Here is a 15,947-nt window from a genome sequence, read left to right as displayed (position 1 = left end):
CCCTCTCAAATTGTAGATTAAAACTTATCGTATTCTGGTCACTACCTCCTAATGGCTCCCTTACCTTGAGTTCCCTTATCAAATCCGGTTCATTGCACAACACCAAATCTAGAATTGCATTCTCTCTGGTAGGCTCCAGTACAAGCTGTTCTGAGGATCCATCTTGGAGGCACTTCACAAACTCCCTTTCTTGGGGTCCAGTACCAACCTGATTTTCCCAGTGTACCTGCATGTTAAAACCCCCCATAACAACTGTAGCATTACCTTTGCTACATGCCAATTTTAACTCTTGATTCAACTTGCACCCTATACCCAGGCTACTGTTTGGGGGCCTGTAGATAACTCCCATCAGGGTCTTTTTGCCCTTACAATTTCTCAGTTCTATCCATACTGACTCTACATCTCCTGATTCTATGTCGCCCCTCGCAAGGGACTGAATTTCATTCCTCACCAACAGAGCCACCCCACCCCACCCCCTCTGCCCACCTGTCTGTCCTTTCAACAGGATGTATACCCCTGAATATTCATTTCCCAGCCCTGGTCCTCTTGCAGCCATGTCTCTGTTATTCCCACAACATCATACTTGCCAATTTCCAACTGAGCCTCAAGCTCATCCACTTTATTTCTTATACTTCATGCATCCATATTTTAATCCACTACTCCCCTCACCTTTCACATCGATTCCTATTGTACTTGGCCATACTCTCCGATCCCTTCCTGAGCTTTCTGCCCCGTTAATTCTGTTGTCTTTCTTAACTTTTCTTATTCTCTCATTCCCTTTAACTCCATCCTTATATTTCCAGTTCGTCCCCTCCCCTCCACTACTTAGTTTAAACACACCCGTGTAGCAGTGGCAAACCTGCCTGCCAGAATGCTGGTCCCCCGTCTGTTAAGGTGCAACCCGTCCCTTCTGTACAATTCATCCTTACCCCAAAACAGATCCCAGTCGTCTAAGAATCTAAATCCCTGCTTCCCGCACCAGCTCCTCAGCCACACATTCAGATCCCCTATCTCCCTGTTCCTGCCCTCACCAGCACGAGGAACTGGAAGCAAACCCGAGATAACCACCCTGGAGGTCCTGCTTTTCAGCCTTCTTCCGAGTTCTCTGAAGTCCTGCAGATTACAAAGCAACCTTAGTAATTAGGAATGTGTGTATATAATGGTACTTCCATCGACTTTTGGGGGGGAGGGGGGGAGAGAGGGGAAAAATTTTTATCTTTTTTCTGTACCAGTACCAGTTCCCACTACTTATCCCAACTCTCCAGATTCTGCTTCTAACGTACTTTGGGTTAAATGCAGAGGCTGATGTCTTACATTTACATAGCTTCTAAGCAGGACGTAGATGCAGATGCAGATCCTACCTCCAAAGCAACAGAAGCAAGTCTACTGCCATGAGGCATTAACAGTATCCACTACATGGTAGAGATCCATGCTTGGTCTATGCACAACTTCAGGACTTGCTCCCTTCCAAGTAACTATTTACTTATACACCAAGTACTAACACAATGTATTAAGACAATGAACATGTGTGCTGCCATCAATGCTGAGGACAGTGGGACAAATGTTTTCAGTAAGTTTAGATATTTGCATTTTTACCTTTTGTAGCAAGACTGGAGAATTATACAGTGTGTATTCTTTTCTGATGGAATAAAACATACTGCATTCCTTGCTCAATGTTTCAAAGCACTCCTTTTCTTCATCCCAGTTCACCTGTAGAATAATACAGCTTGGGTAGTCAAAGGATACTTTACACAAAGCTTCCATATTACGTTATTATATTATATTACTATATTACAATTAATTATCAAGTCATCATTGTTTAATATTGGAGTATTCAACTTCAAATTGACAGTGTCACTATATAACAGCAATCCATGATTGAATTTTACAGCAATGGACAGGCCATTTGGTCCACAATGTTATGCTGATCTTGATGCCAATTAATAATTGAAATATTAAAAACTAAACTGGATCAGAAAATTTGCAGATGACACCAAGATTGGGGATGTAGTGAACAGCGAGGTAGACTATCAAAGCTTGCAGTAGAATTGAGACCAGCTGGAAAAACGGGCTTATAATTGGCAGATGGAATTTAATGGAGACAGGTGTGAGCTGATGCACTCTAGGAGGAGAGGACTAACCAGGGTAGGTATTACACGATGAGTGGAAGGGTACTTAGGAGTGTGGTAGAACAGAGGGATATAGGAATACAGAACCACAATTCTTTGAAAATGGTTTAACAGGTAGATAAGGTTATAAAGAAAGCATTTGGCATATTGGCCTTCATAAATCAAAGTACTGAGTACATGAGTTGGGATGTTATGCTGAAGATGTTGCCAAGGCCAAACGTGGAGTACTGTGTGCAGTTCCTGTCACCTACCTGAAGGAAAGATGTCAATAAGATTCAAAGAGTGCAAGGAACATCTGTAAGGATGTTGCCAGGACTTGGGACCCGAGTTACAGGGAAAGGTTGAAAAGAGTTAGACATTATTCCCTAGAGTGTAGGATACAAAATTATAATGATATAAATAGAGTAAATGTAAGCAGGTCTCTTCCACTTAGGTTGAGTGAGACTAAAACCGGAGGTCATGGGTGAAAGGTGAAATGTTTAAAGGGAACAACTTTACTCAAGAATGTGGACGAGCTGCCAGCTTAAGTGGTAGGTGTGGGGTTGATTTCAACATCTGTAATCCTGAATTTGTAACTTTTGTAAATTGTAATGAAATCAAATGGGGGTCTATGAAATCCTAAGGTGCTTTATGACCAGAGGGGATGTTTGATATCTTAGGGGGTGGGGGAGGAGGGTGGATAAAGGATGGAACTTCTAAAGCTCAAATGTTTGAACAAGTTAAGGATTATGATAACAGAGGAATGTAATGTTATAGAATGGAGCAACCTAATCACTGGTCTTTGTGAAAAAAAAAAGGCATAAAAGTACTTTGGTTTAAACAGAAGATAGAAGCCATATTTCCAGAGGAAACTTGGTTGGAAGTACATCTCCCCGCGCAAGTAAAATAATACATGCCTTAATATTGTCATAGTCATACTTTATTGATCCCAGGGGAAATTGGTTTTCGCTACAGTTGCACCATAAATAATTAAGTAGTAATAAAACCATAAATAGTTAAATAGTAATATATAAATTATGCCAGGAACTAAGTCCAGGACCAGCCTATTGGCTCAGGGTGTCTGACCCTCCAAGGGAGGAGTTGTGAAGTTTGATGGCCACAGGCAGGAATGACTTCCTATGATGCTCTGTGTTGCATCTCGGTGGAATGAGCCTCTGGCTGAATGTACTCCTGTGCCCACCCAGTACATTATGTAGTGGATGGGAGAGATTGTCCAAGATGGCAGCAACTTGGACAGCATCCTCTTTTCAGACACCATCGTCAGAGAGTCCAGTTCCATCCCCACACGATTCAATCTGCATTTGTTCTAGCTTGTTTCTTTATATTGGAAGACTGTACATGACACAGGAGAAAGGTGAAATGTTTAAGGGGAACAACTTCACTCAGAGTGTGAACGAGCTGCTAGTTTAAGTGGTAGGTGTGGGGTAAGAGAAATTTAGGTAGGTAACATGGATGGGAGGGTATGGAGGACTATGGTGCAGATGCAGGTCAATGGGATTAGGCAGATTCCTAGTTGCGCATGGACCAGAAGGCCCAAGGGACTTGTTTCTGCGCTGAGGTGTTCTATGATTCTATCTTCATAACCTATACCTTCTCGTCTAGGCAGCATCCTGGTAAATCTCTGCACCCTCTCTAAAGGTTCAACATTGCTCCGATAAATGAGGCGACCAAAACTGAACACAATATTCTAAGTGGTCTAACCAGGACTTAATAGAGCTACATTATCACACTGTTCTTGAACATAATCCCCTGACTAATGAAACCAACACAGCATACGCCTTGAATACTAAAATGTCCTCCTCCTGTGTACCATCTATATCCCTCCAATCAGTTAATTTTTATGTGTCTATTTAAAAGCTTCAAACTCCACTAAGCTGCCTGCTTTCACTACTACTTAGTAACCTATTGTTTAAAAAAAACTTGCTGCTCACATTGCCTTTCAGCTCCCCCATGTCTAACGTTTAACCTTAAAACAATGTCTTCTGGTATTTGACATTTCTACCCTGGGAAAAAGATTCTGATGGAGCAAAAAAAAGGGCTCAAGAACAGTAATCTAAAAAATCAATTATACAAAAAATAAATAAATGAATATTAATTTAAGTAATGTCAATGAGAACATGAAAGCAGAGCTAGCTGAATGCAAAGTAAATTAGGTAAGAGATTTTTCAATTAAAATTAAGCAGCAGATAATATACAATCTTTCAGAATACAGTGAAACTCTATCCAGCATGCTCAGGATTTAGGGGTAATCCAGAAAAATGAGCTAATCATGCTGAATTAGCAGAATTTTTAGACTGTTGCATGTTATTTCTACCCCAACCTATTTATAATTCAGTTTTTAACTCAATGTTGTGCATGGTGAGTTTAAAACAAAGGAATGGAGTGTCGCAAACATGTGATGGTGTGCCAGATGCCAAAAGCATCAGCATCTCCATATATTCACATTATGGAATACTGGAGTTGCTAACATGCATCTTGGAGCATGAAAAAAATGTTCAGAGTTAAGTGAAAAAAATTAAAGATATGAAACTTGGAAGCAATTATTTGCAACGTCAGGTGGCAGTTCTAAGGATTGGACTGATTATAAACAGATATTTATGGAAACTTATGGTTATAAAAGTTAAAGCACTCATCCTGAAGAAAGTCTGAATTAACAAAGAAATGGGCGATGAGTAAAAAAAACACTAACACTGTGCAATATTTCAGAATTGACCATAAGTTAAAGTAGAGGGAGGAATACGGGACAGTTGCACATCATCAGGCAAGTGGCACAGAACAAATTGTTGGCGTTGTGGGCTGACATGTCTGCCATCACGACGGGCTTCATTCCAAGGATGACATTATAGAGGTGCACAATATAGAGGTAGCCTAGCAGTTAGTGAAATGCATCTATAGCTTGAGGTGTTCCAGAGTTCAGAGTTAAATTCCAGTGCCGTCAGTAAGGAGCTTGTACGTTTCCCCCATGACTACAAAGGTTCTCTGGTTTCCTCCCATAGTCCAAAGACATAGTGATTAGTAAGTTAATTGGTCATTGTCCTCTGATTGTTGTTCCTCTCCACGCATTGTGAAGCATTGGGCAATTTCTTTAGCATTTGTCTGTTTTTTTTTTAAAAAATGAGGTTGAGCTGTTAGCTCAACATTCAACCCAGCATGGATGGAAAGCACGCAAGGAGCTGGCCAGATTCAAACCCAGGAAGTCCAGTGCGGATGCCCAACAACACTGGCTGGCCAGGGCCAGCAGGTCCTGTCATTAGATTAGGCTATAGTTAAATAGATATGTTGCTGGGTGGTGTGGCTCGTTGGGCTCTCGGGCCTGATCCATGCTGTATCTCTAAATAAAAATAAACATGACAGGCATAGATAGAAATTATGCAGTCTTCCTCCCGAGAGAAAGGTAATAAAAAACTAGAGGACTTTAGTGTGAGAAGGGAAAGGTTTAAAAAAAAAGGACCAGTGGGGCAAAATGGAGTACAGTGAGTCCATGGAACGAGCTGCTCGAGGCTAAGGCATCATTTTAACATGTTTGGACAGGTACATCGATAGGAAAGGTTTAGGAGGGATATGTGCTCAACACAGAAAATAGGACTAGCTGAGGCATGCAGCTTAATCGATATGACAAGTTGGATCAGAAGTTCTTTTTCTGTGCTGTAAAATTCTATAAAGCTTTATAAATTTGTTGGAGAGATGCATGGAGAAATTTCACATCTGGACAAATATGAGGTACGACACTTTGGGAGGTTAAACACTAGAGGAAAGTATACAATAAATAGCAGGACCCTTCGGAATATTTGCATACAGAGAAATCTTGGGGTACAAGTCCACAGCTCCTCGAATATTGCAACACAAGTAAACAGGGTGGTAAAGGTGGCATACAACATACTTTCCTTCATCAGTCACAGCAATGAATATGAAAGCTGTGAACTGACATTTGGAGTATGTGTGCAGTCCTAGCTGCCACATTACCATGAGAATTAGTAGCAGAATTAGGGCCATTCAGTCTACTGAGTCTGTACCGCCATTCCACCACTTCTCAACTTCATTCTCCTGCCTTTTTCCTGTGACCTTTGATGTCCTTACCTATCAATAAAACTATCAACCTATGCTTTAAATATAAATTATTAATAAATTATATGAAAGATGAAGCAGCTTTGGAGAGAGTGCAGAGGAGGTTCAGCAGGATGATGCCTGAATTAGAGATAATGAGAAGATCGGCTAACTTGGACTGCTCTTTTTCCTGGAGCAGCGGCCAAGGGGCATATTTAGAGAATTATGAGGGGTACAAATAGGGCAGATTGGTCTTCTTCCCCAACATCCAAGAACGGAAATTTCAAACACAGACAGCATAGTTTTAAGAGCAGAAAGGGGAATATTAAAGGGTGTGTGTATATATACACACACGAGTGGTACATGCCTGAAATCCTTTACTAGTGGGTTGGGGGTGAGTGGGTGATAAGGGGGTTGTGGTGGAGGCGGATTTAATGGTGTTCTTTAAGAACATTTGGACAGGCACATGAAATTGCAGGGAATGCAATGATACGGACCATATGCAGACTGACAGGGTTAGATTAATCTGTCTACGTGGCCAGGACAGCACCAAGGGCCTATTCCTGTGCTGTACTGTTTGGTATTCTTAAGGTCCTGAATAGTGCAATTGTCCTGAAGGTTAGATCACATAGTATACAAAGTAAAACAGCCAACTAGATACAAAATTGGTTTAGTGATAGGAGTCGGAGGGTGGTAAGTGAAGCGTTTTAAGATTGGTCAAGTCAAGTCAAGTCACTTTTTATTGTCATTTCGACCATAACTGCTGATACAGTACAGAGTAAAAACGAGACAATGTTTTTCAGGACCATGGTGCTACATGAACAATACAAAAACTACACTGAACTATGTAAAACAACACAAAAACTACACTAGACTACAGACCTACCCAGGACTGCATAAGGTGCACAAAACAGTGCAGGCATTACAATAAATAATAAACAAGACAATATGCACAGTAGAGGGCAGTAGGTTGGTGTCAGTCCAGGCTCTGGGTATTGAGGAGTCTGATGGCTTGGGGGAAGAAACTGTTACATAGTCTGGTTGTGAGAGCCCGAATACTTGGTGCCTTTTGCCAGATGGCAGGAGGGAGAAAAGTTTGTATGAGGGGTGCATGGGGTATGAAGGCATAATGCTGTTTGCTTTGTGGATGCAGCGTGTGGTGTAAATGTCAGTGACGGCGGGAAGAAAGACCTCGATGATCTTCTCAGCTGACCTCACTATCTGCTGCAGGGTCTTGCAATCTGAGGTGCTGCAATATCCGAATCCGAACCAGGCAGTGATGCAGCTGCTCAGGATGCTCTCAATACAACCTCTGTCGAATGTGGTGAGGATGGGGGGGTGGGAGATGGACTTTCCTCAGCCTTTGCAGAAAGTAGAGATGCTGCTGGGCCTTCTTGCTATGGAGCTGGTGTTGAGGGACCAGGTGAGATTCTCTGCCAGGTGAACACCAAGAAATTTGGTGCTCTTAACGATTTCTACAGAGGAGTCGTTGATGTTCAGCAGAGAGTGGTCGTTCCGTGTCCTCCTGAAGTCAACAGCCATCTCTTTTGTTTCGTTCACATTCAGAGGCAGTTTGTTGACTCTGCAGCAGTCTATTAGCCGCAGCACCTCCTCTCTGTATGCTGACTCATCCTTCTTGTTGATGAGACCCACCACGGTCCTGTCATCGGCAAACTTGATGATGTGGTTCGAGCTGCGTGTTGCAGCACAGTCGGTAACCAGTGGTGTGCAACAGGGATCAGTGTTGGGCCCACTGCTGTTTGTCATCTATGTTAGTAATTTGACTGATAGTGTAGATGGCATGGTTACCAAGTTTGCAGATGACACCAATATTGGAGGCGTTGTGGACAGTCAAGGTGACTTTCTAAGATTACAACAGGATCTATAAATCAGCTGAGAATGTTGACCAAAGAATAGCATATTGAATTTAGTGTGAATACAGTTAGACAGGGGCAGAACTTACATCGTAAATGGCAGCGCTCTGAAGACACAGAACAAATAAACCTTGCACTATAAGGACACAGTTCCCTGTAAGTGATGACATTGGTCGATAGGATGGTAAGAAGGCATATGGTAAGCTTGAGTTGATGGGGTGTTAGAGCGATTTTTGGGTTTAGCACATTAACATTTAGCAAAGGACTTCTCAGCCACTGATTTTCAAATCTGAATGCAAACTGTAGATTTAAATTAAATGAACAATAGCTCCTAAAAGCTGTGTATCATAAACCAGAAAATGCTGATTAAAATTCATTAGATGTCTGTGGTGTGGGTGCGAATCAGGAAGTGTGAAGTTTGTGTGTAGTCCCAAAGAAAGCATTGCAAATATGGAATTGTCTTTTGACATTTAGTACACAAAATAGTGAGCCCCACATTAGGCCAATGAGACCTTTCTACCAAAAGTGTCTCCATATGCCGGCTGCTGTATCTTGTTCTGCCGAATAAAGGGGCTGTTTCATATCTACCAGTACTCTTTCTCTAGTGACTTCTTCCATGCAACAACATGGGTCAAGGCATGAGCTGGAACATCATGCTACAGCTGAACAGGATATAGAGGCATCTGGAATATTATGTGCAATTCTAGTTGCCAAGCTGTAAGAAGAATACCATTAAGCTGGAAAGGGTGCAAGGACATTACTAGAACCACAGGATTTGAGTTATTAGGGGGTAAAAAGATAGGCTGTTGCATTTCCTCCCTGTAGGAGGCTAAGGCATGACCTTATAGTGGGTTTAAAAATCATGAGAGTAGAAGATAAGGTTGCTGTTTTCTTCCTTGGGTAGAGGAGTCTAAAACTAGAGTACAAGGGGAAGTATAAAGCACACCTGAGGAGCAACTTTTTCCACATGGAGGGTGCTGGGTACATGGAACACAGTCAGGAGTGTTAGAAGCAGGTACAATTACAAAATGTAAGACAACTGGATACATGGATAGTAAATGTTGAAAGAAATATGGCTAAATACAAAAACCACTAGCTCAGGTAGGCAACTTGATCAACGTAGATGAGTTGGACAAAAGGGCCATTTATGTTTCGTATGATTAACTCACCAAACTTCCTCAGACAGCAAAGGCTTTGGAACAAAACCATCAGGAAATTGTCCTTCAAGCCTTCCTGATTGGTAACATACGACTGATTCCTTCACCATTGCTGGGTTAAAATGCTGGAACTCTCTCTCCATACCTCAAGGACTACAGTGTTCAAGGCAGCAGCTCACCCCCATCTGGCTCAGCCTGCAAAACCCATATTCCTTGAATTAAGAGTGTAAAAGTACCTACCTCCGTAGCTAGACGCAAGATGAACATCGGCAATCCCTCAAGGGCTGGAATATAATTTTCTAAAAGCAGAGGTAGTCCAGTTAAGTTTCCCTCCTGTGAATAACCACAGTAAATCCATTTTGAGAATGCTTAACCTCAAGCTTGCTGCAAAACGTGAGCAACACACACAAATGTTGGAGGAACTCAGTAAGTCAGGTAGTATCTTTGGAGGGTAATAAATAGTCTATGTTCAAGCCGAGACCCTTCGTCAGAAGTGGAAAGGAAGGGGGCTGAACCCAGAATCAGTAAGTGGGGGAGGGGAAAGATAGGTAATAGATGAAACCAGGTGATGGGGATGATGGGTAGGTGTAGGAAGGTAAGTATGAAGACAAAGCCGGGACGGAATGGGTGAAGAAAGTAAAGGAATGAAGGAGGAATCTGACAAGAAAGGACAGCGGACCATGGAAGAAAGGGAAGGAGGGGAACCAGAGGAACCAGAGGGAGGTGAGGGCAGGTAAGGGGAAGAGAAAGGGTAACAGGAGAGCCAGAATGAGGAAACGAAAAAAAAAAAAAAAATTACTGAAATTTGGCCCTCAACAATCAGGCTCTTGAACCAAAGGGGATAACTTCACTTACCACAACACTGAAGTGTTCTCACAACCTATGGACTCACTTTCAAAGACTCTTCATCTCATATTCTTGTTATTTATTGCTTATTTATTCTTTCTTTCTTTTTGTACTTACACAGTTCATTGTCTTTTACATATTGATTGAACGCTAAATTGGTGTAGTCTTTCATTGATTCCATTATGGATTTATTGAGTATGCCCGCAAGAAAATGAATCTCAGGGTTGTATATGGTAACCTATGTACTTTGATAATAAATTTACTTTGAGCTTTGAAATCAATCTTTATGCAATCAGGATGAAGACTCTCCAATATAAGACTGGCCTCATCACGGCAGTAGACACCATGGATAGACGTATCAGAATGGGATTGTGAAATTGAATTGAAATAGGCAGTCGTCAGGAGATCCTGCCTTTTATGGTTGATAGGGCAAAGGTCCTTGAAGAATTGTTTCCCCAGTCTGCATCCTCCAACAAGTTGAGAGTGTAAAATTAGATACCTTGCTATTTTCTTTTTATTGACTTTCAGCAAGGAATCGACAAACTACTTCAGATGGAGAATAATGTTAATATTAAGTCAGCTTAAGTTATGTACTAACCTCATCAATACCAAGGGAAAAATAATCTTGCAGCATTTCAGATTTTGTCTTCAGGAAGTCCACAATATACTCTGCTAATCCTTCTTTAGGACCATCCTCCTCTGTCCACCCACTTTCTGGACTATCCAGTGCCATCATGGCCAGTTCATACAGTGGGGCTGGGGTCTGAACACAAAGTGAAAGAACAAATTTAGTGTCTTCAACTGGTGACTAAACCCATGGGAAAAAAAACGTCCACCAGACATACTTACCGATAACCTCAAAACTCCAAAATTGCCAAAGTCATAGATCAAGATTTGGTGAAATAATTCCTGACTGAAAAATAACACATTTTATTCAGAAAACGGTGTATAAACAAGATATTTCACAAAAACAAAGTTGCTCAGCCCCACAGTAATATTTATACTCTGCACTCCATACTTCTCTAAATTATAATTGATAATCATATCAATAACATGAATAAGCAGCTCTGCTGTCTTTCATGATTTCTCCATAATTGAACAGTAATCTGCTTTATTATACACCTTAATCAGTGAATTTTCAACTTGTTATCTTGCCTCCACAGCATCTCATATTGTTATTGATGGTGTCTCCAACGTAGGTGATTGTTCCTTCAGCTGGAGATACAGTAGAGATCCTATGGATGATCGTTTTCTCAAAAACCAGTGGATAGCTGCCAACAGTGAACACTAATCACTAAAGTCCTACAAGTGAAGACAGATCCATTTCTAGCAGGGGCAAAGTTTTCTTATAAAATGCAGGACTACAATTCAAGACTGGAGCAAACTATTGGACTAAGTGTGCTAACCAAGAGGTCTGAAGAAGAATTTCCAAGCTTTCTTACCCCCTCCTTGCTTCTGTTATCTGCTTTTTTAAAAAAAAAATCCCCATTGTGACATGGAACAAACTGGGTGAACCACAATTGTTTATAATTACTGTTTGTATACTCATGTACATATCAACGACTGTCAATTCTACAAAATAACGCAACTTTGCATATTGCAAAGTTAGTGTAAACCTAAATATTTGTTGAGGTTTTATAGCAACCCAGGAGAAGGCCATTTGGCCCAAAAGGTTCAAATCAGCTCCTAAGGGTCCAATCCCATCTGTCTTATTCCCAACCCTCATTTGCTTCTACACTCGTAACTTATTCAGTCTCACAAATAACCAGTAAATTCTGATTTTTCCCCACATTAACTTGTACCAAAGGTAGCCAATTATTGTACCAGAACTATTTTGAAATGTGGGAGGAAACCCATAATCATGAGTACGTGCAAATGGCACACAGATAGCATTTGAAATCAGGATTTAACCTGGGTCCATGGATCTAAAGCAGCAGCACTGTATGCTGCACCACCTTCTTGCAATTGATCAATTTCTTCTAAAAAGACATTTCTAGCAGTGAGATTTTCATATTATTCCAATTTTTAAAAAAAGTTCCTTGTCATCACTGGCATGGAAGCTATTGATGGCCACATCTACATTAAACAGTACTCTCTCGGTTGCGTGCATGTTGAAAATACCTGAGTTTAGTAGTGTTGATCAGGTAAAGTTTAGTTTGGTACTGCACCAATGCCCACTGAGGATTCACACAACCTATAAATACATGATTCTGTAACATATCTTGGAGGCCTTAAAAATAAAAGACTTAGAGTTAGTATCTGCGACACAATGATAATATCTCCTTACATTGTCAAGGTGCATACCACGTGATTGTATCCGACATGTATTAGTTTCACAACACAAGTACAAACAAATCATTCTAAATTCTTAGTAGCTGATTCATGACCCAAGCCCTGAATTTCTTGGCATCAATCTTGACTGTTCCTTCTGATGCCAGAAATCAATAACATTTATAAAATTATGATAGACAGCTGGCATTTCTCCCCACCCCCAACACTCCCCTCACCACTAGTCAAAATGTCTAATACTACTGGGCATGAATTTAAGGCAAGAGGGGGAAGTTCAAAGATGATGTGCAGGGCAAGTTATGTTTCTCTCCCTCACAAGCTAAGTGGCAGGTATATGTAATGCAATGCCTGGTGTTGGAGACAAATACAATAGAGGCATTTCAGTAGGCCAAAGGGCCCATCCCTATCCTATACTGATTTATATTCTAATATTTAGGAAATAAAATGCAACAATAGAAGTAGAAAAACCTCACTGGCAGATAGTGAGAATCTGAAGAAATTGCTGGTAAGTGTAGATCACTGTGACACTGAATGCTTCAGATCAGTAAATCTCTCTCAATGAATGTCCATTGCCTGTTTTGTATTTCCAGTGGAAAAATGAAAGGGCAAGGTGTGGAGCACATGCTCACACACTGACCATCTGCAGTCAATCTCTACTTTCACAGAATATTGTACCTAGACATGAACGAGTTATCTCCACAACAAATCAATGATGATGTTTTATGTCCTGACCTTATGCCCCATTCCACTCCCTTGTCAACCCATGCCCATAAGACTAAGTGTAAAGCTGCTTTCTGTCATTTAGCACATATTCCTAAAGGCCCATCAATCAACAGAAAAATACAATTCTCTAACAACAGGAATACTGCAGATGCTGGAAATTCAAGCAAGACACATCAAAGTTGCTGGTGAATGCAGCAGGCCAGGCAGCATCTCTAGGAAGAGGTACAGTCGACATTTCAGGCCGAGACACTTCGTCAGGACAAACTGCAGGAAGAGTTAGTAAGAGATTTGAAAGTGGGAGAGGGAGGGGGAGCTCCAAAATGATAGGAGAAGACAGGAGGGGGAGGGATGGAGCCAAGAGCTGGACAGGTGATTGGCAAAGGGGATATGAGAGGATCATGGGACAGGAGGTCTGGGGAGAAAGACAAGGGGGGAGGGGGAACCAGACGATGGGCAAGGGATATAGTCAGAGGGAGAAAAAGGAGAGTGAGAGAAAGAATGTGTGTATAAAAATAAATAACGGATGGGGTACGACGGGGAGGTGGGGCATTAGCGGAAGTTAGAGAAGTCAATGTTCATGCCATCAGGTTGGAGGCTACCCAGACAGAATATAAGGTGTTGTTCCTCCAACCTGAGTGTGGCTTCATCTTTATAGAAGAGGAGGCCGTGGATAGACATGTCAGAATGGGAATGGGATGTGGAATTAAAATGTGTGGCCACTGGGAGATCCACTGGGAATACAATTCTCTTCCCATTCTTCCTTATGGAATACTGAACTTATGGCCTTAGGCTCCTTCTCACAGTCAATTTAATGCTATAAATTTGTTGACAACACAACTATTTTTGACAGAATTTCAGATGGTGACAAGGTGGTGTACAGCAGCTAGATAGATTGGCAGTGGAGTGGTGTTGCAACCTTACACTCAACGTTAGTAAGACTAAGGAACTGACTGTAGACTTCAGGAAGGGGAAGTAGAAGGAACACATACCAATCCTCATCAACAAATCAGAAGTGGAAAGGGTGAGCAGTTTCAAGCTCCTGGGTGTCAACATCTCTGAAGATCGATGCTGGGCCCAGCATATTGATGCAATTACAAAGAAGGCATGACAGCAGTTATGACAGCATTAGGAGTTTGAGGAAATTTGCTATTTCATCAAAGATTCTTGCAAATTCCCACAGATATACAGTGGACCGCATTCTAACTGGTTACATCACCAACTGGTATGGAGGGGCCACTGCACAGGATTGGAAAAGGCTGCAAAAAGTTGCAAACTCAGCAAGTTCCGTCGTGGGCATTAAACTCCCCAGCATCGATGACACCTTCAAAGGGCGATGCCTCAAAAAGGCAGCATCAATAATCACCAAGGACATAGCCTCTTCTCATTGTTATCACTAAGGTACAGGCGCCTGAAGACATGCACCCAATGTTTCAGAAACAACTTATTTCCCTCTGCCATATTTCTGAATGGACAATGAACCCATGAACACTTCCTCACTATTTCCCCCCTCCCTTTTTGTACTATATATTTAATTTATTTTTTGCTTATACTTTTTATTGTAATTTATACATTATTGTTATGTATTATAATGTACTACTGCTACAAAACAACACATTTCACAACATATATCAATAATATTAAACTTGATTCTTCTCAGACAATTTATGAAGTAAAAACAACTTTGATTTGCAACATGATGAACTATCAAATAGGTTCTGAAAAGCATCAGCCTGTGTGGAGTTTCAAATGTGATACATCACAATCCCTTGTGAAAATAGGGATATTATGTCATTTGTCAATGATATACACAAAATGCAGGAGGAACTCAGCATGTCAGGCAGCATCTATGGTAAAGAATAAAGAGTCAATGTTTCAGGCTGAGACCCCAATGATGGGTTGAATACACGTGATATTAGCACACAACTTGTGTTTCTCCTTAAGAAAAAGACTCATCTAATAGCTGTACCTGTATGGTTTTGACTGTTGATCTCCTCCCGCAAAGAGAGTATACTGGTAAGGTTAATAATTCGCCTCTTTGGAAGATGAGCAGCTGTCGTATTATGACTGGAGTTCATTTCCTTTTCTTCATCTGGCAATTCGGCCCTTGATCGTTTTCTGGCAAATAAAATTACACCCTATTCAGATATCAAACTACATTACTGTCAATATAATAGACTAACAATTTTATAAAACCCATTCATGATTATTTCCACCTCCATCCAACTTTCACAACTGGGTGACTTCTCATTTCTTCTTTTGACAACCTGTTAGTTAGGCTATATGTTCCTGGAGTTTTCATGGCTTATCATGCTAAAGTACTATGCCTAATACAGGTGCACATTCCTTTATCCGAAATTCCGAAATCCAAAAAGCTCTGAAAACCCAAGTTTTTCTCGCCAACAGCTGATGTCACTCAGGTGTGCCGTGACAGCACTAGCAGAGTCCACCAGACGTCAGTTGTGGTTCAGCGCTCATACTAGCTACACGTGCATTTGCTGTTCGCTGATATTTTGTGTTCACTGTTGACTTCGTGTTTAATTTCACTGTGAAAATGTCAAAAAGAGCTGCAGATACCCCTCGGGGTAACAATGAGAAAAAGAGAAGGAAACATCTGTTTCATTATCAATAATGCAGAAAGTGGAGTTATTGTAGAAGCTTGATTGTGGTGTGTCTGTGTAGCGTCTTACTGAAGAAAATAGAGTCGGAACTACCACTGTATATGATTTAAATAAACAGAAAGACAAGTTACTGAGGTTTTATAGTGACAGTGACATTCTACACTTATTCCAAAAACTCATTTACCTTGTGTTTGATTCGGTTCGTTTGAAGCTGTATATTTTTATGTTTTATTGAATGTTTTTGTTGGAAATAAAATTTTTTCTTGT

The 15,947-nt window shown here is 41.0% G+C and overlaps 1 protein-coding gene across 1 annotated transcript in view; it reads right to left on the bottom strand.

The window, feature by feature from the left end:
• The window catches only part of mlh1 (mutL homolog 1, colon cancer, nonpolyposis type 2 (E. coli)), a 116,266-nt gene that overhangs the window by 14,962 nt on the left and 85,357 nt on the right, over positions 1-15,947 (bottom strand). The window contains exons 13-18 of the mRNA XM_072263063.1: positions 15,029-15,177; positions 12,172-12,280; positions 10,900-10,963; positions 10,649-10,813; positions 9,445-9,537; positions 1,597-1,710 (exon numbers count right to left, since the gene is read on the bottom strand). Coding sequence (XP_072119164.1) covers positions 1,597-1,710; positions 9,445-9,537; positions 10,649-10,813; positions 10,900-10,963; positions 12,172-12,280; positions 15,029-15,177 — 694 coding nt within the window. The remainder of the gene's footprint in view (positions 1-1,596; positions 1,711-9,444; positions 9,538-10,648; positions 10,814-10,899; positions 10,964-12,171; positions 12,281-15,028; positions 15,178-15,947) is intronic.

Source organism: Mobula birostris, chromosome 1 (assembly GCF_030028105.1).
Source record: "Mobula birostris isolate sMobBir1 chromosome 1, sMobBir1.hap1, whole genome shotgun sequence".
In the NCBI taxonomy this organism is placed as follows: domain Eukaryota; kingdom Metazoa; phylum Chordata; class Chondrichthyes; order Myliobatiformes; family Myliobatidae; genus Mobula; species Mobula birostris.
This window is presented reverse-complemented; position numbering and strand designations above follow the sequence as displayed.